The sequence below is a fragment of the Lithobates pipiens genome, unplaced genomic scaffold (genome assembly GCF_037356315.1).
Source record: "Lithobates pipiens isolate NorthernLeopardFrog02 unplaced genomic scaffold, aLitPip1_a1.2 Scaffold_35, whole genome shotgun sequence".
In the NCBI taxonomy this organism is placed as follows: Eukaryota; Metazoa; Chordata; class Amphibia; order Anura; family Ranidae; genus Lithobates; species Lithobates pipiens.
The window spans coordinates 16,837,749-16,862,759 of NW_027507811.1; the positions used below are offsets into that span (position 1 = coordinate 16,837,749).

The window sequence follows — 25,011 nt, forward strand, 5'->3', positions numbered from 1 at the left end:
AACAGGAGACCGGAGAGGGGGTATGATATCTCTTCTGTTACAGGGCATGGAGGGGAAGTAGGAGACACGGGACACCAGAGAGGGGGGTATAATACCTCTTATATTACAGGGAATGGAGTAGAGGTAGGAGACATGGGACACTGGAAAGGGGAGTATAATACCTCTTCTATTACAAGGAATGGAGGGGAGGTAGGAAACATGGGACACCAGAGAGGGGGGTATAATACCTCTTATATTACAGGGAATGGAGTAGAGGTAGGAGACATGGGACACCGGAAAGGGGAGTATAATACCTCTTCTATTACAGAGAATAGATGGAATGTAGGAGACATGGAACACCAGAGAGGGGAGTATAATACCTCTTCTATTACAGAGAATGGAGGGGAGGTAGGAGACACGGGACTCCAGAGAGGGGGGTATAATACCTCTTATATTACAGGGAATGAAGGGGAGTATAATACCTTTTCTATTACAGGGAATGGAGGGGAGGTAGGAGACACAGGACACCGGAGAGGGGAGTATAATACCTCTTCTATTACAGGGAATGGAGGGAATGTAGGAGACATGGGGCACCAGAGAGGGGTGTAGAATACCTCAGCTATTACAGGGAATGGAGGGAAAGTAGGAGACATGGGAGAGCTGAGAGGGGGGTATAATACCTCTTTTATTACAGGGAATGGAGGGGAAGTAGGAGACACAGGACACCAGAGAGGGGATATAATACCTCTTATATTACAGGGAATGGAGTAGAGGTAGGAGGCAGGGGACACCGGAAAGGGGAGTATAATACCTCTTCTATTACAGGTAATGGAGGGAATGTAGGAGACACAGAACACCAGAGAGGGGAGTAGAATACTTCTTCTATTACAGGTAATGTAAGGGAGGTAGGAGACACAGAACACCAGAGAGGGGAGTAGAGTACTTCTTCTATTACAGGTAATGGAAGGGAGGTAGGAGACACAGAACACCAGAGAGGGGAGTAGAATACTTCTTCTATTACAGGTAATGGAAGGGAGGTAGGAGACACAGAACACCAGAGAGGGGAGTAGAATACTTCTTCTAAGGTAATGGAAGGGAGGTAGGAGACACAGAACACCAGAGAGGGGAGTAGAATACTTCTTCTATTACAGGTAATGGAAGGGAGGTAGGAGACACTGGACACCGGAGAGGGGTTTCAATGAGCGGAGGAGTACTGATGTTGATGGTCTTGCACTCTGAGAGGGTTGAACTTGGAAGGTCTGTTGTTAGCCCAGGGTTTCTTCTCAATTTTTTTGCACTCTTCAGTGATTATTTCCTTTATCTTCCTTTATACAGGGAGCATAGTATCTCTTCTATTACAGAGAATGGATGGAATGAAGGAGACATGGAACACCAGAGAGGGGAGTATAATACCTCTTCTATTACAGAGAATGGATGGAATGAAGGAGACATGGAACACCAGAGAGGGGAGTATAATACCTCTTCTATTACAGAGAATGGAGGGGAGGTAGGAGACACGGGACACCGGAGAGGGGGGTATAATACCTCTTATATTACAGGGAATGAAGGGGAGTATAATACCTTTTCTATTACAGGGAATGGAGGGGAGGTAAGAGACACAGGACACCGGAGAGGGGAGTATAGTACCTCTTCTATTACAGGGAATGGAGGGGATGTAGGAGAAACAGGAGACCGGAGAGGGGGTATGATATCTCTTCTGTTACAGGGCATGGAGGGGAAGTAGGAGACACGGGACACCAGAGAGGGGGGTATAATACCTCTTATATTACAGGGAATGGAGTAGAGGTAGGAGACATGGGACACTGGAAAGGGGAGTATAATACCTCTTCTATTACAAGGAATGGAGGGGAGGTAGGAAACATGGGACACCAGAGAGGGGGGTATAATACCTCTTATATTACAGGGAATGGAGTAGAGGTAGGAGACATGGGACACCGGAAAGGGGAGTATAATACCTCTTCTATTACAGAGAATAGATGGAATGTAGGAGACATGGAACACCAGAGAGGGGAGTATAATACCTCTTCTATTACAGAGAATGGATGGAATGAAGGAGACATGGAACACCAGAGAGGGGAGTATAATACCTCTTCTATTACAGAGAATGGAGGGGAGGTAGGAGACACGGGAGAGGGGGGTATAATACCTCTTATATTACAGGGAATGAAGGGGAGTATAATACCTTTTCTATTACAGGGAATGGAGGGGAGGTAAGAGACACAGGACACCGGAGAGGGGAGTATAGTACCTCTTCTATTACAGGGAATGGAGGGGATGTAGGAGAAACAGGAGACCGGAGAGGGGGTATGATATCTCTTCTGTTACAGGGCATGGAGGGGAAGTAGGAGACACGGGACACCAGAGAGGGGGGTATAATACCTCTTATATTACAGGGAATGGAGTAGAGGTAGGAGACATGGGACACCGGAAAGGGGAGTATAATACCTCTTCTATTACAGAGAATAGATGGAATGTAGGAGACATGGAACACCAGAGAGGGGAGTATAATACCTCTTCTATTACAGAGAATGGAGGGGAGGTAGGAGACACGGGACTCCAGAGAGGGGGGTATAATACCTCTTATATTACAGGGAATGAAGGGGAGTATAATACCTTTTCTATTACAGGGAATGGAGGGGAGGTAAGAGACACAGGACACCGGAGAGGGGAGTATAATACCTCTTCTATTACAGGGAATGGAGGGAATGTAGGAGAGATGGGGCACCAGAGAGGGGTGTAGAATACCTCAGCTATTACAGGGAATGGAGGGAAAGTAGGAGACATGGGAGAGCTGAGAGGGGGGTATAATACCTCTTTTATTACAGGGAATGGAGGGGAAGTAGGAGACACAGGACACCAGAGAGGGGATATAATACCTCTTATATTACAGGGAATGGAGTAGAGGTAGGAGGCAGGGGACACCGGAAAGGGGAGTATAATACCTCTTCTATTACAGGGAATGGAGGGAATGGAGGAGACACAGGACACCGGAGAGGGTTGTATAATACCTCTTCTATTCAGGGAATGGAGGGGAGGTAGAAGACACAGGAGACCAGAGAGGGGGTATAATACCTCTTCTATTACAGGGAATGGAGGGAATGGAGGAGACACAGGACACCGGAGAGGGGGGTATAATACCTCTTCTATTCAGGGAATGGAGGGGAGGTAGAAGACACAGGAGACCAGAGAGGGGAGTATAATACCTCTTCTATTACAGGGAATGGAGGGGAGGTAGGCGAGTACTGCCAATTTTCCTCTCCTGCAGCAAAAGCGAAGGCAAAGCCAGGCTAGCTGGCTTAGCCCAGCAGTCGGACACCTCTGCCACCTGCATAAGTTAGTGGCCAAAGGGCTTGCACTGGTCATTTTGTGAAAAGAAGAAGACACGATGGCAATGATGGAAAAACGTTCGACAATAAGTATTCATTTCCTATGATCATCAGCTCCATCTAGTGTCCATAATGTGGTATTTTCCTGGTTCTTGCTACTCTTATGAAGAACATTCGACCTGGAGGGAAAATAGCCTACCAACATTCAATTTTGCACAGAACAAAATGCACATGCAGTTCTGCTGCCAGATTAGCTCTGCAAATATATTTTTATACATACACCCCTTAGTGTCAGGGACATATAAAACAAAAAAAAAAAAAAAGAAACAGTGAACAGTGCAGATCTTTATTATTCATTTTATTATACTCGTGATTGGCACACAATAAAACCAAGTTCAACCTTAAATAATTAAAGTGAACACTAAAAATATATCAATCATATTAATTATCCATTGGGCCCAATAAGCAAAAAGGAGCAGCAACCTAAAGGTTCATGGGTAAAAAAAAATCAAATTCTGATTGGGTGCTATGGGCTTAGTGCATTTTTATGTTGGTCCTCCCCCCAGACATCGGTCTCCTGACCAAGAATCTGGGGGTTCAGCACTCAGTGCTGGTCAGGAAGACACCAACACGACCCTGCGGTACATACAAGGGTAGGCTGCAAAGTTCATAACCCAACACAGAAGGTCTCATTGGTCACAGAGACCTGAAACGTTATCAGTGCACCAAGCCACTCTTCCAGATGTTTAGCACTGAAAATGGCGCATGCGCACTATATGGTTTTCATGCGCTCTTTGCAAACAGTTGGCGCCCCCTGTAGTCAAAATTAAAATGGTTCCCCCCCCCCAGGACATTAGACGTGACAAAACGTGTGGGGCGGAGCCTTCTGTGACGTCATTGCACCACCGAAAGTCATTTTGTTTTAACGGCCGGAGACTGTTTACAAGAGCTATAAGTTATGTGTACTCCCAACCATCACAGAAGGTGCGTTACTCCTCAAACGCACAACCATCCGTGTGTTTTCATAACAAAGATAAAAGCAGAAAGCGCCACATAGTGTATACCAGTAAAAAAAGATGTCATTAATTTTAAACAGTAAAACACTCACATTTAAAAGATGCTATATCCCTCGTAAACAATCTCCAGCCGGTGTTCCGTCAGATTAGGCGACCCGTCAGAATGTGTAAGGGAAGTGACGTTCCGTCGCCGCCATCTTGATACACCCCACACTCCTCCACAGCAAGGATACACTGAAAAGGGGGAAAGTGGACATCTTGTTACACCCACCGGCTACACTTATTTTTAACAGTAAAGTGAGTTTATATAGTGAAATACAGCACTTAGAACTCCGTCTGGCTGGTTAGATGTTGAATTTTAAAAGGAACAGCAAGCCTGCTCATCTCATAGGTTTGCTAATCTGGCAGAAGTTCGCTGCTTTTAAAATTCAACATCTAAACATGGAGTTCTAAGCACTGTATTTCACGATATAACCTCAAAAATACGTGAAAAATACAAAATTCCGGTGGGTGTAACAAGATGTCCGCTTTCCCCCCTTCTCAGTGTATCCTTACTATGGAGGAGTGCAGGGTGTAGCAAAATGGCGGCAACGAAACGTCACACATTCTGACGGCTCGCCAAATCTTATGAAAATCTTATGAAACACCGGTAAACGTAATGATGCAATGATGTAACAGTAGGCTCCGCCCTGCGCGTTTGGTCACACCTGACGTCTTATTAGGGACAACATTTTCAACTAGACTAAGGGGGGGGGGGGGGGCTACCAACTGTTTGCAAAGAGCGCTTAAAAAACATATAGCCATTATCGGTGGTGAACCTCTGCAAGAGAGGCTTGGCGCAGTGATAACGTTTCAGGTCTGTGTGGTCACTTATTCCGTGTCAGGATAGCGCGCATGCGCCATTTTCGGCGTTGAACCTCTGGAGGAAAGGCTTGGCGCAGCGATAAAGTTTCAGGTCTGTGTGGTCGCTCCTCCCGTGTCAGTATAGCGCGCATGCGCCATTTTATGAGCAGATGCTCTGGAAGAGCGGCTTGGCGCAGCGATAAAGTTTCAGGTCTGTGTGGTCACTCCTTCTTTGTCAGTATAGCGCGCATGCGCCATTTTCGGCGCTGACGCTCTGGAAGAGCGGCTTGGCGCAGCGATAAAGTTTCAGGTCTGTGTGGTCACTCCTTCCGTGTCCAGCCAGACTGCCCTCGTAGAAACATGTCCTGGAAGAGGAGGGTAGAGTGATGGGTAGGAAGGTGCAGCATTGTGTGTACATATAGTGGTGGACATGCTAACACGCCTTGACACCACTACCAATGTCACTTAGGCCCCGCCCCCTTCCGTGGCACTGGGTTTGTTATAGCTCTATTATCACCGGAGTTCACATCTGTAGCAACACTCTATTCATCAATGGCGTGTGTGTGTGTTTTTTGGTGCCTAATTAGATTTCCTTTATGTGTGAAAGATTTCCCGCACTCTGAACATGGAAAAGGCCCCTCGCGGGTGTGAATTCTCTGGTGATAAATAAGGTTCCTTTTCTCCAGAAAAGATCTCCCGCACTCCGAACACGAAAAGGGGCGCTCGCCCGTGTGCCGCCTCTGGTGTAAAAGAAGGGCGCTTTTTTCAGTGAAACTCTTCCCGCACTCCGAGCACGAAAAGGGACGCTCGCCCGTGTGCCTTCTTTGGTGAGTGACCAGTTTTCCCTTCTCGGCGAAGCATTTGCCACACTCCGAGCAGGCGAAAGGGCGCTCGCCCGTGTGAATTCTCTGGTGTTTAAGGAGGTGCACCTTCTGAGTGAAACATTTCCCGCACTCTGGACACGAGAAAGGAAATTCGCCTGTGTGGATTCTCTGGTGGGTAATTAAGTTTCCTTTGTGGGTAAAACATTTACCGCAATCTGCGCAGGAGAAAGGACGCTCGCCCTTGTGGCTTTTCTGGTGTCTAAGGAGGTGCGCTTTCTGCGTGAACCTTTTTTCGCACTCCGAACAGGAGAAAGGATATTCACCGGTGTGAATTCTCTGGTGTATCAGTAGCGCTCTTTTCTCTGTGAAGCTTTTCCCGCACTCTGAACACGAAAAAGGACGCTCGTCCGAGTGACTTTTCTGGTGCCTAATAAGTTTTCCCTTCTCGTTGAAACACTTCCCGCACTCTGAACACGAGAAGGGAAATTCGCCCGTGTGGCTTCTCTGGTGCGCCAGAAGTTTTCCTTTCTCGGCAAAACTCTTCCCGCACTCCGAGCAGGAGTAAGGACGCTCGCCCGTGTGAATTCTTTGGTGGGTAACGAGGGCTCCTTTCTGAATGAAACACTTCCCGCACTCCGAACATGAAAAGGGACGCTCCCCCGTGTGGATTCTCTGGTGCGTAAGAAGTACGCTTTTCTCCGTGAAGCTTTTCCCGCACTCTGAACATGAATAAGGTCGCTCGCCCCTGTGGCCTTTCTGGTGGGTCTGAAATTCGCTTTTTTCGGAGAAAGATTTCCCGCACTCTGAACACGTAAAAGTCACGGTGGTGTGAGATCGGAGGTGTAAAAGAAGTTCAGATCTTAGCTTGAAAGATTTCCCGCACCCCAGGCATGACATTTTATCCTCGCCTGTGTGAGCGTCTTCATTTGTTGTTGATGTGTCCGCACTGCGAGGTGTCAGAGGGGTGTCCGGAGTCACAGTGCGGGATTTATCGGAGGATCGTCCGCTGCTATCCATCGATCTCTCCCAGCGGTAAGGTGTGTGATGACTGACATTCCGAGTAGCGGGATCTCCCCCTGGAGAACGTTGTCTGGTTCCATCACCTTCTGGAGATGATAGAAGATGTCCCACCGAGGAGATCTGGGCACACCGTCCATCTGTTAGAAGGCAATATAAAAACAGACATTAACCCCTCCAATACGTTTCAGCTTTCAGAGCCGTCGCACTTTGATTGACAATTGCGCGGTCATGCTACACGGCACCCAGGTGACATTTGTATTATTTTTCTGAGACAGATAGAGCTTTCTTTTGCTGGTATTTAATCACCACTGGGCTTTTTATTTTTTTTTCTAAAAAAATAGAAAAAATAAATAAAACGAAAATTTTGAAAAAAAAAATTAAAATTTGAAAGAAAAAAATATGAAAAAAAAGTTTCTGTTATAAAAATTTTCAAATAAGACATTTTTCCCCTTCACTGATGTGCGCTGATGAAGCAGCACTGATAGACTGCACTGATGGGCACTGATGAAGCGGCACTGACGGGCACTGATAGACTGCACTGATGGGCACTGATAGACTGCACTGATGGGCACTGATGAAGCGGCACTGATAGACTGCACTGATGGGCACTGATGAAGCAGCACTGACGGGCACTGATAGACTGCACTGATGGGCACTGATGAAGCAGCACTGACGTGCACTGATAGACTGCACTGATGGGCACTGATGAAGCGGCACTGATAGACTGCACTGATGGGCACTGATGAGGCAGCACTGACGTGCACTGATAGACTGCACTGATGGGCACTGATGAAGCGGCACTGACGGGCACTGATAGACTGCAATGATGGGCACTGATGAGGCAGAACTGACGGGCACTGATAGACTGCACTGATGGGCACTGATGAAGCGGCACTGATAGACTGCACTGATGGGCACTGATGAAGCAGCACTGATAGACTGCACTGATGGGCACTGACGGGCACTGATAGACTGCACTGATGAGGCAGCACTGACAGGCACTGATAGACTGCACTGATAGACTGCAATGATGGGCACTGATGAGGGAGCACTGACGGGCACTGATGAAGCGGCACTGACGGGCACTGATGAGGTAGCACTGATGGGCACTGATAGACATCTTCATTCAGTTGTAGCCCTGAGAGATCTGCTGATCTGTCTGTGTGGCATAGCTCCAACACTTGGGGGGGGGTGGAGACCTAACATCACACTATTCCCCTCCCACCTAAGTCTCTCTCTTTATTATCCAATGACCTCTACAACGTCTCTCTCTCTCTGATGCGTCTCTCTCTCTCCGGTCTCTCACCGGCTCTCTGATGTCTCTCTCATGTCTCTCTCTCTCATGTCTCTCACTGATTCTCTGATGCTTCTCTCTCTATCTCTCTCATGTCTCTCACCGACTCTCTGATGTCTCTCTCTCTGACCTCTCTCTCTCTGATCTCTCTCCGATGTCTCTCTCTCTCTGATCTCTCTCCGATGTCTCTCTCTCTGATCTCTCTCTGATGTCTCTCTCTCTCTCCGATATCTCTCTCTCTCTCTGTGATGTCTCTCTCTGATGCTTCTCTCTCTCCGATGTCTCTCTCTGATGCTTCTCTCTCTCCGATGTCTCTCTCTGATGCTTCTCTCTCTCCGATGTCTCTCTCTGATGTCTCTGTCTGATGCTTCTCTCTCTCCGATGTCTCTCTCTGATGTCTCTCTCTGATGCTTCCCTCTCTCCGATGTCTCTCTCTGATGCTTCTCTCTCTCCGATGTCTCTCTCTGATGCTTCTCTCTCTCCGATGTCTCTCTCTCTGATATCTCTCCAATGTCTCTCTCTCTGTGATGTCTCTCTCTCTGATCTCTCTCCGATGTCTCGCTGATCTCTCTCCGATGTCTCTCTGATCTCTCTCCGATGTCTCTCTCTCTGATCTCTCTCCGATGTCTCTCTGATCTCTCTCCGATGTCTCTCTCTGATGTCTCTCTCTGATGCTTCCCTCTCTCCGATGTCTCTCTCTCTGATCTCTCTCCGATGTCTCTCTCTCTGATCTCTCTCCGATGTCTCTCTCTCTGATCTCTCTCCGATGTCTCTCTCTCTGATCTCTCTCCGATGTCTCTCTCTCTGATCTCTCTCCGATGTCTCTCTCTCTGATCTCTCTCCGATGTCTCTCTCTCTCTGATGTCTCTCTCTGATGCTTCCCTCTCTCCGATGTCTCTCTCTCTGATCTCTCTCTGATGTCTCTCTGATCTCTCTCCGATGTCTCTCTCTCTGATCTCTCTCCGATGTCTCTCTCTCTGATCTCTCTCTCTCTGATCTCTCTCCAATGTCTCTCTCTCTCTCTCCGATGTCTCTCTCTCTGATCTCTCTCCAATGTCTCTCTCTCTCTCCGATGTCTCTCTCTCTGATCTCTCTCTCTCTCTGATCTCTCTCCGATGTCTCTCTCTCTGATCTCTCTCCGATGTCTCTCTCTCTCTCTGATCTCTCTCTCTCTCTGATCTCTCTCTCTCTCTGATGTCTCTCTCTCTGATCTCTCTCCGATGTCTCTCTCTCTCTGATGTCTCTCTCTCTCTGTCTCTCTCTCTCTGATGTCTCTCTCTCTCTGATGTCTCTCTCTCTCTGATGTCTCTCTCTCTCTGATGTCTCTCTCTCTCTGATCTCTCTCTCTCTGATCTCTCTCCAATGTCTCTCTCTCTCTCTCTCCGATGTCTCTCTCTCTGATCTCTCTCCAATGTCTCTCTCTCTCTCCGATGTCTCTCTCTCTGATGTCTCTCTCTGTGATCTCTCTCCGATGTCTCTCTCTCTGATCTCTCTCCGATGTCTCTCTCTCTGATCTCTCTCCGATGTCTCTCTCTCTCTCTGATCTCTCTCTCTCTGATGTCTCTCTCTCTGATCTCTCTCCGATGTCTCTCTCTCTCTGATGTCTCTCTCTCTCTGATGTCTCTCTCTCTCTGTCTCTCTCTCTCTGATGTCTCTCTCTCTCTGATGTCTCTCTCTCTCTGATCTCTCTCCGATGTCTCTCTCTCTGATCTCTCTCCGATGTCTCTCTGATCTCTCTCCGATGTCTCTCTGATCTCTCTCCGATGTCTCTCTCTCTGATCTCTCTCCGATGTCTCTCTCTCTGATCTCTCTCCGATGTCTCTCTGATCTCTCTCCGATGTCTCTCTGATCTCTCTCCGATGTCTCTCTCTCTGATCTCTCTCCGATGTCTCTCTCTCTGATCTCTCTCCGATGTCTCTCTCTGGTCTCTCTCTCTCTGATCTCTCTCCAATGTCTCTCTCTCTCTCTCTCTCTCTCTCCGATGTCTCTCTCTCTGATCTCTCTCCAATGTCTCTCTCTCTCTCCGATGTCTCTCTCTCTGATGTCTCTCTCTGTGATCTCTCTCCGATGTCTCTCTCTCTGATCTCTCTCCAATGTCTCTCTCTCTCTCCGATGTCTCTCTCTCTGATGTCTCTCTCTGTGATCTCTCTCCGATGTCTCTCTCTCTGATCTCTCTCCGATGTCTCTCTCTCTGATCTCTCTCCGATGTCTCTCTCTCTGATGCCTCTCTCTCTGATCTCTCTCCGATGTCTCTCTCTCTCTGATGTCTCTCTCTCTCTGATGTCTCTCTCTCTCTGATGTCTCTCTCTCTCTGATGTCTCTCTCTCTCTGATGTCTCTCTCTCTCTGATCTCTCTCCGATGTCTCTCTCTCTGATCTCTCTCCGATGTCTCTCTCTCTGATCTCTCTCCGATGTCTCTCTGATCTCTCTCCGATGTCTCTCTGATCTCTCTCCGATGTCTCTCTGATCTCTCTCCGATGTCTCTCTCTCTGATCTCTCTCCGATGTCTCTCTCTCTGATCTCTCTCCGATGTCTCTCTCTCTGATCTCTCTCCGATGTCTCTCTCTCTGATCTCTCTCCGATGTCTCTCTCTCTGATCTCTCTCCGATGTCTCTCTCTCTGATCTCTCTCCGATGTCTCTCTGATCTCTCTCCGATGTCTCTCTGATCTCTCTCCGATGTCTCTCTCTCTGATCTCTCTCCGATGTCTCTCTCTCTTTCTCTGATGTCTCTCTCTCTATCTCTCTCTGATGTCTCTCTCTCTCTCTGATCTCTCTCCGATGTCTCTCTCTCTCTATCTCTCTCTGATGTCTCTCTCTCTCTCTGATCTCTCTCCGATGTCTCTCTCTCTCTATCTCTCTCTGATGTCTCTCTCTCTCTCTCTGATGTCTCTCTCTCTCTCTCTTTCTGTTCTCTCTCCGATGTCTCTCTCTCTCTGTATGCCCCGCTAACTGACTGAGCTTTGTACCTGGATCTCAGGGGCATAGCGCCATCATTTTTCTCATAGTGTTGGGTTTTTCAATCATCTTTAAATAATCTTTGTTTTCTGTTTGTATTCAACTTTCCAGGTTTACAACCATTTAAGAATTCCGTACAAAAGTTTGAGGTCTAGCCCTACCACCCGGGAGATTTCAACTGGGACCTATTATGCCTCCAATACATGAAAATAACGTCACTTCCCAGTGGCACTTTAAGTAGGCTTTAATGTCTAGGACACGGCGCAGATTCTGTATTATGTGACTGCTGTGATTGGCTCACACAGTGGTCCCGTGTTTGGGAGCCATCCTATTGGCTCCTGATCAGAAGCCTTGACCGGAAGCTGTTGGTGACTGCTCGGTCAGTGTGTTGGGAGCGCCCAATGAGCGCCTATCGGCACACAAACTCTTGCATCTATGGTGGCCTAAGTGTGGCAACTGAGTGTTAAAGCTTACCTCTTTTGCTGCAGCATATATGCGTTACACTGTCGGCAAAAGTTTAAAAGCTAGTCTGTATAAGTACATGCGTTTGCATGGATCAACTCCCTACCCGCATCCAGTGCCGGGACAAGATCATCTAGAGCCCAGGGCGAACATGCCAAACTGTACTCCCCCCCAAGATTATGTGTCAGGAAAAAAAACCCGCACAAGAACACTGAGCACTTATCTGCCTGCTTACCCCTAAGCAGAAATCCCCCCTCCTCCCAGTACAAATCCACCCCTTGCTGAAATTCCCTCCCCCCTCTCAGCACAAAACTTTGCCCCCCCAAAAATAATTCACCCCCTCTAGCATATATCCCCTATAATGTTTCATTCAAGTACACATCTGCTCCCCCCTCCAATTCAAATCCCTTCCCTCCGGCACGAATCCCCCTAAATCAGTGATGGCAACCTCGGCACCCCAGATGTTTTAGAACTAAATTTCCCATGATGTTCATACACTCTGTAGTGTAGTTGAGCATCATGGCAAATGTTGTTTCAAAACATCTGGGGTGCCAAGGTTCGCCATCACTGCCCTAAATCACCATGCTTTGAACTCCCCCTTCCCAAATTTCCACTTCTAAAAAAAGGATTACCCTCTACAAACCCTTAAAATTCCCCCTTCCAACACAAATCCCCTCTCCCCCAAAATTTCCATGTGCCCCCCCCCACAGTCCCAAGGGCAGCTACTCCTCCTGCCCACCCCTTGTCCCAGCCTTTACATTTCTTGTTGCGTCTGAATGCTGATGATGATCCCTCAACCTTGTATTTTTTGAAGGCCTTCTCCTTTGCTTTTATATGCATTTTCTTGTTGCATTCTTTATAAAGTCGGAAGGCTGATGATGATCCCTCAACCTTTTATTTTTTGAAGGCCTTCTCCTTTGCTTTTATATTCCTTTTTCTCATTGGATTTAAGCCATCCAGGACTTTTGTTCGCTCTTTTAAATGTGTTTTTTCCAATGGGATGCATTGGCTAATGCCCTTATTTAATATGCTCTTAAAGCAAACCCATCTCTCCTCTGTGTTCTTTGTTCCTAAGATTTTATCCCAATTTATGCCTTCTAGCAAGGTTGGTAGTTTATGGAAGTTGTCTCTTTTGAAATGGAGGCATCATAATGGGTGTGTCATGGTTATGCAGTGATCTTCCTGTGTTTGCTTACCTTCCCTCATGTCTTCAGACTAAGAAGCCAGCCACTTCCACCTGGTGGTTTTTATAACCTCTCCTCTAAGCATGGCTCCACCCCAGGCCTATCAGGGAGCCCTATATTAACCTGTGCACTGCAGGCCTCAGTGCTGATCAACCATTGTGTATTCTTTGTGTGTTAGCTTCCTGGTTCCTGCCGTGTGCTCTGCTACTGTTTCCGTTACCGACTTTGGCGTGTCTTGACTATCCCTGTTTGCCTGTGATCCTGACCTTTTGGCGTGTACCCGACTATTCTTGTCTGCTTGTGGCCCTGACCTTGGCTTTGTCCCTCACCATCCCTATCCTCCTGTTGCCTACTGTGGGTGTGAGCTGGGGGACCCTGGGGGTCGGGACCTGGAGCCAGTTGCAGCCAAGTCCATCCTCACCACTCGAGGCTCTGGTGAACACCTGCTGGCACTTAGACTCCGCGCCCCAGGGAATCTTACGCTCTAACCCCGGTGGGGTCTGTCCCCCGTCTGCAGCAGTCAGCCGTAGGGTCCACAACCTTGCGGTGCACTCCGGATCCCTACGGTGTGCACCTGTCACCTCGCCTCAAGGTGACCTGACAGGGTGATGTCCCACGAAGACAGCATTTGGGTGTTAGTGGCCCACCAGTGTCTTTCCCTTATGTTTCATATTTGTGTGATTTATACTGAAGCCAATTGACCTGTGATCGCCGTTACCTAAATTGACCCATAGTTTCACATCCGTGATCATATCTGTATTATTGTTAATCAGTAGATCCAGTAACGCTTTATTTCTAGTTGGTGCGTCTACCATCTGACCAATAAGCACAAATCCCCCTAAATCATCACACTTAGCACTCCCCCTTCCCAAATTTCTCCTTCTAGAAAAAAAATACTTACCCTCTGCCGTCCTCCAAATTCCCCCTTCCAACACAAATGCCCTCTCCCCCCAATTTCCTTGTGGCTCCACCCCCATAGTCTCCCCAGGGCATCTACTCCTCCTGCACCCCCCCTTGTCCCGGCCCTGCCCGCATCCTCCCTTACCTATAACTCAACCAATTTGACTTAAAAAATATCCTCTTCCATTTGTGCTGACCAGATTGGAGACAGGGGAGTGCGTTTACTCCCGTCCGCCCATAGAGCAGAGCGGGGTCTGTCCGTGTCCACTCTGCATTACCTAAGCGGACACCGACCTGTCATCCGCCCCACTCTGATCAGGAGGGGGGATCAGCGGACAGATAACCTGCTGATCGAACAGGAGGCGTCTGTGTGAAAGGGGCCTAACTCCAAAAGGAGCCACTTAGATGCTCTTCCCTAGCTAACACATGTAGCCGAGTCAATAAAATCCTGATGCCTACCACCTACCAAAAGGGTTGAAGGTCCTGGGGCCGGGTAGTCTGGAGATGTACTTTATGAGTTTATGTAACTGAAACTTGTTTTAACAATTCTGTATCTTTGAAAATGTTCCATAAAAAATTTATTGAAAGAGAAAATGGATTGGTATTCAAGAGTTTGTCATATCTTGGGCATGGAATTGGGTGTGACCATGCCGTCAAAATATGAATACAAACCAAAGAGAAATATTTCATCCTCTCCAAACCACACAGGGTAACACTGCATTTATCCATTTCAACCCAACAAAATAAATGTATACTATCTACTAATAAAAAGAAGGAGAACTGTTTCTGTATTTAGTGTCTATTACTTACTTGTGTCCATTTCTAGAGAAGATTCCTCCTGTTTACTTTCCATAATCATCTCCCCCTCCTCCATAGACTGCTGATCTCCACTCACCAACCTCTCTTCTTCTTCTTCCTCTTTAACTTTGATGTCTTTCAGTTCGTCACCCTAAACCAAAAAGATCATAGGATAAAGAGAACAAAATATTACATTAAAAATTTCCGATCATGGTTTAAAAATACATTTTGAGTTCTAGCTACTCAGTCCCACCTACCTGATGATGGTGGGGGATGGTGTGACCTTCCTGTATGGAATACAGAGGACGGGGACATCTCTCTGGTGGGTTCCCATTACTGGATCCATCTGTAGGAAACACACACACTGACTGAATACATTGTTTCTATGTGTTTATCAGATGATGGGGGATCTAGGTGGAGCCTCCGTACTGCTCTCTCCTTTACAATAAAGTCTCCTCTTACCCGGTGATGTGAGGGGCGGTTGATTGTCCATCATGACGTCCTTGTAGAGATCCTTGTGTCCTTCTAAATACTCCCACTCCTCCATGGAGAAATAGACAGTGACATCCTGACACCTTATAGGAACCTGACACACACAATGATACAGTCACCATCCAGACACATCCCTTGTCTGTTACTGGATAATGTCCCAGAATTCCCGGCACTGCTTACCTCTCCTGTCAGCAGCTCGATGATCTTCTGGGTGACTTCTAGAATCTTCCTGCCATTGTTGCTGGTGTTAGATGTCAGGCAGTGAGCTGGAGGCACCATAATGGGTGATGTCCCATGAAGACAGCTTTTGGGTGTTAGTGGCTCACCAGATATTTTCTTCACTATTTTACAATCCTGTTTATTGAGACCAAGAAATGGGCATCATTAAGGATGGGCTCCGGCTTGTTCGCACACCCCACATGCAGAGCCCACCAGGAAGTCGGCACTGCGGTAATCACAGGCAGTGAGACATTGCCCCGTTGTGCGGCTGCAGGGATCGGGAAATGTCTCACTGCCTGTGATTAGCGCAGTGCCGACTTCCTGGCGGGCTCTGCATGTGGAGCATGCGAACACACTTGAGCTCATCCCTAGTCATCATACATGTTTGAATCAGACCATACAATCTTTGCCATGTGACCTCCCAGAATTCCTCTCACCTCTCCGGTCAGCAGGTAGATGATCTCCAGGGTGAGATCTAATACCCTCTCAGTCACGCGATTTTGGTCTTCATCCATCCTCATTGAGGTGGCCATGTGATCTATACAGGGTGCTTGTTCTTCCACGTACAAGGAAAAAAACAAAGAAAAGCTGAATTTTGGCTATAAACCAGAGGCTCTGGATGGACAGTTGGATAAATGGTTCTATATTTAGGATGTATCCGGTCTATAAACCAGAAGCTCTGGATGGACAGTTGGATAAATGGCTCTATATTTAGGATGTATCCGGTCTATAAACCAGAGGCTCTGGATGGACAGTTGGATAAATGGCTCTATATTTAGGATGTATCCGGTCTATAAACCAGAGGCTCTGGATGGACAGTTGGATAAATGGTTCTATATTTAGGATGTATCCGGTCTATAAACCAGAGGCTCTGGATGGACAGTTGGATAAATGGTTCTATATTTAGGATGTATCTGGTCTATAAACCAGAGGCTCTGGATGGACAGTTGGATAAATGGCTCTATATTTAGGATGCATCCGGTCTATAAACCAGAGGCTCTGGATGGACAGTTAAATAGCTCTATATTTAGGATGTATCTGGTCTATAAAGCAGCGGTTTGAGTGATATAATATAAACATCAATTATATATATATATATATATATATATATATATATATATATATATATATATATATATATATATATATTTATTTAACATATATATGTGTGTGTAACACAAAGGCTATAGGAATACATTGGAAGAGGACGGACACGACCGGGGGGGGTTACTGAGTGTAAATATAAAATAAGATCTTATTACCTCCTCTGCTGCCAGTTCCAGCAATGTCTTCTCTCTACTTCCTCCTGACTCACCTCTGACCCTGAATGTTGCATGACATCACTTCCTGTCTACACTTGGTATCACTTCCTGTTTGTGCGTTCCACTGTCGATAATCCCTACCTATTGGAGTGGAGAATGTATAAACTGCCACACCCGTTGCTTTCTTAATTATTCAAATCTGTGACACACATTATACTAATTAATAAAATAAATGAAATAAAATATAATGCAAATCTGAAGTCCAACTCTCGAAAGAAACCTGTATTTTTTACATCCCTCCCTTCCGTCCCCCACCAGTACATGCCTCCAGATTTTTATATCTATATACGTTTCCTAGTGAAGTTATTCCCATTTGTGTCAACATATTCAGGTCCCTCACTGTTGAATGTCCCACCATGCTTTCTGACCGGTCCTCTTTATACCCCCTGGTCTGATATCTGTCCTCTTCTGGAGCCTGAACGTTCCCCTCTGCTAGCCAGCCTATTAGGGTTGCCACCTTTTCTCCAAGCCAAACCTGAACACTTTAGTGGCAGCATTTTTTTTGGGGGGGGGGGGGGGGGGGTATACGCTATAAGATTGTAAAAGACCTGGGGCACTTTTGGTGGCCCGAAAGAGAGTAGTAATGTGGCGCAAAGCTCGCCGCAGCAAACAGTGCGCGTGGCTGAATTGTGTTCTTCTCAGAATGCAAGGGTCAGATATGTCCTGGGGAGAGGGCTGGTGCTAGCAGGGGGGTGGGGAGAGTTAGATATGTGCTGGGGGGGGGGGGCAGTGGCGGCTGGGGGGGGTGCAAACAAAATGAAAAATTCAGAAAAAAACCATCAATTGCAGCCTCACTGTGCCCCATAAAATGCAGCCATTGTGCCCATCAAATGCAGCCACTGTGCCCATCATATGCAGCTTCTGTGCCCATAAAATGCAACCTCTGTGCTCATCATATGCAGCCTGTGCCCATCATACAGCCTCTGTGTCCATCATACAGCCACAGTGCCCATCATATGCAGCCTCTGTGCCCATCATACAGTCACTGTGCACATAATATGCAGCCTCTGTACCAATCATACAGCCTCTGTGCCAATCATACAGCCTCTGTGCCCATCATATGCAGCCTGTGCCCATCATATGCAGCCTCTGTGCCCATCATATGCAGCCTGTGCCCATCATACAGCCTCTGTGCCCATCATATGCAGCCTCTGTGCCAATCATACAGCCTCTGTGCCCATCATATGCAGCCTCTGTGCCCATCATATGCAGCCTGTGCCCATCATACAGCCACAGTGCCCATCATATGCAGCCTCTGTGCTAATCATACAGCCTCTGTGCCCATCATATGCAGCCTGTGCCCTTATGTGTGGGGGGCGCTTGGGGGGGTTGGGTCAGATATGTGCTGGGGGTTTTTCTTTGTGAGAGAAGAGGGCCAGTGCAAGGGGGATGGGTGGGGGATAGGATATGTGCTGGAGGGGTGCTTTTGGAAGGGAGAGAGATATTGCAAGGAGAGGTTGTCAGATTTCAAATCTAGTCCACACTTCTAGTATATCTTCCCCGTGCCAAAGCCCCCCCCCCCAGCACATATCCTCCTAACCCCTCGATCACTCCACATATTTTTTTCACCTTGTCCTCCTTTCCAGTCGCTCTCTCTCCCTCTCTCATAATAAAAACTTTCTACAGACCTGATATCAGAGCGTCCCTGCTCCCCTCCTCCTCCTTGTGTGTGTACAGAAGGAGGAGGAGGGGAGAAGCTTTGATACACTGACACTCTGCTCTGCTGAACCAAGCTGCTGTCAGGGAGCGGGGAGACATGTCACTCTCTGTGCAGTCCATGTGAATGATGTGTCCGGGTCTGGGGCAGATGTAAACCCAAACAAATCAGTCAAAAACCGGACTGTCCGGGAGAAAACTGTACAGGTGGCAGCCCTACAGATAATGGTAATAGTCTACCTCAGGCAGGCAGTGGAGTGGACACCTGGAAGGAGGACCCATCCAGGAAGTAAACAGAGAGGAGAAGGACATGGAGCTGGACAATCACTTGACCATGTGGATGTAAACCTCAGACATGAAATATGAACAAAGCATAATTCTCTATACTGTGTACTTAGTGTCATTACTGTCTGCTGCCTCCTTCCTCTGCTATCTGTATAGGTCACTTCTGACAAGTTTTCCTGACACCAAGAGAAAAAAGGAATACCTCCAAACATTTTGAGATGGGAATCAGGGACACCTACTAGCAAGCGTATGTAGGCATAGGACCCCTGCCACACCCCCTTAACCACTTAAATTCCCGGGCACCATAACCCCCCCCCCCCCCCCTTCCTGCCCAAGCCAATTTTTCAGCTTTCAGCATTGTTACTTTTTAAATGACAATTGCGCGGTCATACTACCCTGTACCCAAACTAAATTTTTATAATTTTCTTCCCACAAATCAGCTTTCTTTTGGTGGTATTTGATCACCTGTGCGGATTTTATTTTTTTAAGCACAATCCCTGGTTGCAAGAACGAGAAAGGAAAGAGATAAGGAAATAAGGGTCGGGAAAGGAGAGAAAAAAAAGGGAGGGGGGGGAGAAGAAAGGGGGGAGGGGTGGTTAGCTCTCAGGAGAGGTCCAGACTGTTCGGGTACAAAATGGGAAGAGAATAGGACCATCAAGGTGACCACTCTTTAAGGAATTTAGAGTGAGAATCATTTAAAATGCTAATTTTCTCGTTAATCATAAGGGGGATTAGGGCGCTCTTCACCATTGCAAACGGAACAGAGGGCCTCTTCCATGCTCTGGCGATATCTCTTTTAGCCGCAACGAACAGATAAGATGCCAGTTTTTGTTGGTATTAGAACAAGCCCACAATCGGGCCGTGCGAAAAAGCAATTTTAGCATCTCTGCGTATGTGTATATGAAACAGGGAGTTTAGGAGTCCATACACCCTGGACCAAAACCCTGTGAGGCTTGGACAAGCCCACCAAGTGTGTACCACATCACCCCATTGGCTGCACCCCCTAGAGCACCTGTCGCTATAGGCCCGGGTTTGAACTTGCAATCCAGGCTGGAACCCAGTAGCATCGTAGAAGGACTTTATACGCAGCTTCCAGAGTAGCCGTGTTGAAGGAGCACTTAGCCACAGAGGACCAAGCCTTGTTCCAGTCCTCAGACTCAATAGGGGTCTCCAAGTCCTGTTCCCTTCGTGCCTGGTAAGACGCGGCCCCAGGCAAGTCGATAGCATTTAGGGAAGAGTAGATTAGCTAGATCGCACCAGGGGCACCGGGGGGAATGAAGGATTAGGTGTTCAAAAAATTTCTTTTGAAAAAGATAGGAGGAGTTGCGCCACAAAAGAGGAAACCCAGTGGCATATTAGCGTCCACCAATTCATCCAGAATCTTCCTAGGATAGAGAGGAGGCCAGAGGGAGACCCAACCAGAAGCTGAGCACACCGAGCAGGCTACACTAATCAATCACAGTGAAGCTAAGCAGAGAGCCAAGTACATTTCCCTAGCAATTGTCTTGTTAAACGGGAGAACTAAAACTATATTACACTAATCCTAGCACCTATTTGGAGGGTGCTACTCTTTATACTGGCCACCATTGTAAGGGACATTCTTCCCACTGAACATTAATGTAAGGGACATTCCTCCCACTGACTTCCAATGTAAGGACATTCCTCCCACTGACTTCCAATGTAAGGACATTCCTCCCACGGACCTCCAATGTAAGGACATTCCTCCCACTGACTTCCAATGTAAGGACATTCCTCCCACTGACTTCCAATGTAAGGGACATTCCTCCCACTGACCTCCAATGTAAGGAGCATTCCTCCCACGGACCTCCAATGTAAGGGGACATTCCTCCCACTGACCTCCAATGTAAGGACATTCCTCCCACTGACCTCCAATGTAAGGGACATTCCTCCCACGGACCTCCAATGTAAGGGACATTCCTCCCACTGACCTCCAATGTAAGGGACATTCCTCCCACGGACCTCCAATGTAAGGGGACATTCCTCCCACTGACCTCCAATGTAAGGACATTCCTCCCACGGACCTCCAATGTAAGGGACATTCCTCCCACTGACCTCCAATGTAAGGGACATTCCTCCCACGGACCTCCAATGTAAGGGACATTCCTCCCACGGACCTCCAATGTAAGGGGACATTCCTCCCACTGACCTCCAATGTAAGGACATTCCTCCCACTGACCTCCAATGTAAGGGACATTCCTCCCACGGACCTCCAATGTAAGGGACATTCCTCCCACTGACCTCCAATGTAAGGGACATTCCTCCCACGGACCTCCAATGTAAGGGGACATTCCTCCCACTGACCTCCAATGTAAGGACATTCCTCCCACGGACCTCCAATGTAAGGGACATTCCTCCCACTGACCTCCAATGTAAGGGACATTCCTCCCACGGACCTCCAATGTAAGGGGACATTCCTCCCATGGACCTCCAATGTAAGGACATTCCTCCCATTGACCTCCAATGTAAGGGATATTCTTCCCCCCTTGCCACCATTGTAAGGGACCTTCTTCCTACTGGCCACCAATGTAAGGGACATTCTTCCCATTGGCCACGTGCTTTTTGCAGTACGTTTTGATTTTTGCGCATGTGATTTTAATGCAATTCGCATTTTTGCATTTTTTTGGGCAGATTAAAAAACACAAATTGCTGCAAAAACGCATTACATGCTTTTTCTGCAGCTTCTCCATTGAAGTTTATTGAACCAATAAAGCACCATTTTGCGTTGAAAGTCCCTGACCCTTTCAGATGTGAACGTGTCTCATAGGAAACCATGTAAATGAACTGTAGTGCATTTCTGCAAAAAGCACCAATAAACACATAGATGTGAACCAGGTCTAAGACGTTTAGTAACATAATGGGGTTAAAAAAATTAAAATGAGCCCTTTATAGTAGAAAAAAGCAGATAATCACTACTGTAAGGGTTTATTTTTTTACTGTAGAACAGTGAAAGTAATATTTTTACAGTAGCCATTATTTGCTCTTTTTGTACTATCAAGAGCTCATTTTAGTTTTTTTTAACACCATTATTTTACTGGCCGATTAATCGATTATGAAAATAGTAATCAATTAATTTCATAATCGATTAGTTGTCCATTAATCGATTAGTTGTTTCAGTCCTACTTCCCACTGACCTCCAATGAAAGGGACATTCTTCCCACTGACCTCCAATGTAAGGGACATTCTTCCCACTGACCTCGAATGTAAGGGACATTCTTCCCACTGACCTCCAATGTAAGGGACATTCTTCCCACTGACCTCCAATGTAAGGGCTTTCTTCCCACTGAACACCTTTATAAGGAACCTTCTTCCTACTGTACACCAATCTAAGGTAGCATTCTTCCCACTGATCTCCAACTTAAGGGACATTCCTCCCACTGACCTCCAATGTAAGGACATTCCTCCCACTGACCTCCAATGTAAGGACATTCCTCCCACTGACCTCCAATGTAAGGACATTCCCCCCACTGACCTCCAATGTAAGGGACATTCCTCCCACTGACCTCCAATGTAAGGACATTCCTCCCACTGACCTCCAATGTAAGGGACATTCCTCCCACTGACCTCCAATGTAAGGACATTCCCCCCACTGACCTCCAATGTAAGGGACATTCTTCCCACTGACCTCCAATGTAAGGGACATTCTTCCCACTGACCTCCAATGTAAGGGACATTCTTCCCACTGACCTCCAATGTAAGGACATTCCCCCCACTGACCTCCAATGTAAGGGGACATTCTTCCCACTGATCACCAATGTAAGGGACATTCCTCCCACTGACCTCCAATGTAAGGACATTCCTCCCACTGACCTCCAATGTAAGGACATTCCCCCCACTGACCTCCAATGTAAGGGACATTCCTCCCACTGACCTCCAATGTAAGGACATTCCTCCCACTGACCTCCAATGTAAGGGACATTCCTCCCACTGACCTCCAATGTAAGGACATTCCCCCCACTGACCTCCAATGTAAGGGACATTCCTCCCACTGACCTCCAATGTAAGGGACATTCCTCCCACTGACCTCCAATGTAAGGACATTCCTCCCACTGACCTCCAATGTAAGGACATTCCTCCCACTGACCTCCAATGTAAGGACATTCCTCCCACTGACCTCCAATGTAAGGACATTCCTCCCACTGACCTCCAATGTAAGGACATTCCTCCCACTGACCTCCAATGTAAGGACATTCCTCCCACTGACCTCCAATGTAAGGACATTCCCCCCACTGACCTCCAATGTAAGGGACATTCCTCCCACTGACCTCCAATGTAAGGACATTCCTCCCACTGACCTCCAATGTAAGGGACATTCCTCCCACTGACCTCCAATGTAAGGACATTCCCCCCACTGACCTCCAATGTAAGGGACATTCCTCCCACTGACCTCCAATGTAAGGGACATTCCTCCCACTGACCTCCAATGTAAGGACATTCCTCCCACTGACCTCCAATGTAAGGACATTCCTCCCACTGACCTCCAATGTAAGGACATTCCTCCCACTGACCTCCAATGTAAGGGACATTCCCCCCACTGACCTCCAATGTAAGGACATTCCCCCCACTGACCTCCAATGTAAGGACATTCCTCCCACTGACCTCCAATGTAAGGGACATTCTTCCCACTGACCTCCAATGTAAGGACATTCTTCCCACTGACCTCCAATGTAAGGGACATTCTTCCCACTGACCTCCAATGTAAGGACATTCTTCCCACTGACCTCCAATGTAAGGGACATTCTTCCCACTGACCTCCAATGTAAGGACATTCCTCCCACTGACCTCCAATGTAAGGACATTCCTCCCACTGACCTCCAATGTAAGGGGACATTCTTCCCACTGACCTCCAATGTAAGGGACATTCTTCCCACTGACCTCCAATGTAAGGGACATTCTTCCCACTGACCTCCAATGTAAGGACATTCTTCCCACTGACCTCCAATGTAAGGGACATTCTTCCCACTGACCTCCAATGTAAGGACATTCCTCCCACTGACCTCCAATGTAAGGACATTCCTCCCACTGACCTCCAATGTAAGGGGACATTCTTCCCACTGACCTCCAATGTAAGGGACATTCTTCCCACTGACCTCCAATGTAAGGACATTCTTCCCACTGACCTCCAATGTAAGGACATTCCTCCCACTGACCTCCAATGTAAGGGGCATTCCTCCCACTGACCTCCAATGTAAGGGACATTCCTCCTACTGACCTCCAATGTAAGGGACATTTTTCCCACTGACCTCCAATGTAAGGACATTCCTCCCACTGACCTCCAATGAAAGGGACATTCTTCCCACTGACCTCCAATGTAAGGACATTCCTCCCACGGACCTCCAATGTAAGGGGCATTCTTCCCACTGACCTCCAATGTAAGGACATTCCTCCCACTGACCTCCAATGTAAGGGACATTCCCCCCACTGACCTCCAATGTAAGGACATTCCCCCCACTGACCTCCAATGTAAGGACATTCCTCCCACTGACCTCCAATGTAAGGGACATTCTTCCCACTGACCTCCAATGTAAGGACATTCCTCCCACTGACCTCCAATGTAAGGGACATTCTTCCCACTGACCTCCAATGTAAGGACATTCTTCCCACTGACCTCCAATGTAAGGGACATTCTTCCCACTGACCTCCAATGTAAGGACATTCTTCCCACTGACCTCCAATGTAAGGGACATTCTTCCCACTGACCTCCAATGTAAGGACATTCCTCCCACTGACCTCCAATGTAAGGACATTCCTCCCACTGACCTCCAATGTAAGGGGACATTCTTCCCACTGACCTCCAATGTAAGGGACATTCTTCCCACTGACCTCCAATGTAAGGACATTCTTCCCACTGACCTCCAATGTAAGGACATTCCTCCCACTGACCTCCAATGTAAGGGGCATTCCTCCCACTGACCTCCAATGTAAGGGACATTCCTCCTACTGACCTCCAATGTAAGGGACATTTTTCCCACTGACCTCCAATGTAAGGACATTCCTCCCACTGACCTCCAATGAAAGGGACATTCTTCCCACTGACCTCCAATGTAAGGGGACATTCTTCCCACTGACCTCCAATGTAAGGACATTCTTCCCACTGACCTCCAATGTAAGGACATTCTTCCCACTGACCTCCAATGTAAGGACATTCCTCTTACTGACCTCCAATGTAAGGGACATTCTTCCCACTGACCTCCAATGTAAGGGACATTCCTCCCACGGACCTCCAATGTAAGGGGACATTCTTCCCACTGACCTCCAATGTAAGGACATTCTTCCCACTGACCTCCAATGTAAGGACATTCCTCTTACTGACCTCCAATGTAAGGGGACATTCCTCCCACTGACCTCCAATGTAAGGGACATTCCTCCCACTGACCTCCAATGTAAGGACATTCC

General features: G+C 47.4%; 3 protein-coding genes across 3 annotated transcripts in view; 1 reads left to right on the plus strand and 2 right to left on the minus strand.

The window, feature by feature from the left end:
- LOC143955530 (uncharacterized) overlaps positions 1-25,011 on the plus strand; it is a 234,985-nt gene that overhangs the window by 167,943 nt on the left and 42,031 nt on the right. The gene's annotated exons all lie outside the window — the stretch shown is intronic.
- Positions 3,669-16,894, minus strand: LOC143955647 (uncharacterized). The gene is made up of 7 exons (XM_077465750.1): positions 16,597-16,894; positions 15,772-15,890; positions 15,296-15,469; positions 15,086-15,209; positions 14,881-14,969; positions 14,636-14,774; positions 3,669-7,166 (listed from the first exon to the last, which is right to left on the minus strand). The coding sequence occupies exons 2-7, from the start codon at positions 15,865-15,867 to the stop codon at positions 5,728-5,730; spliced, it is 2,061 nt and encodes a 686-aa protein (XP_077321876.1). The 5' UTR covers positions 15,868-15,890; positions 16,597-16,894; the 3' UTR covers positions 3,669-5,727.
- Positions 9,537-14,546, minus strand: LOC143955395 (uncharacterized; the record flags this gene model as incomplete). The annotated part of the gene is made up of 2 exons (XM_077465451.1): positions 14,498-14,546; positions 9,537-11,290 (listed from the first exon to the last, which is right to left on the minus strand). Coding segments are annotated over exons 1-2 (1,803 nt in total), but the record flags the coding sequence as incomplete, so codon positions are not given.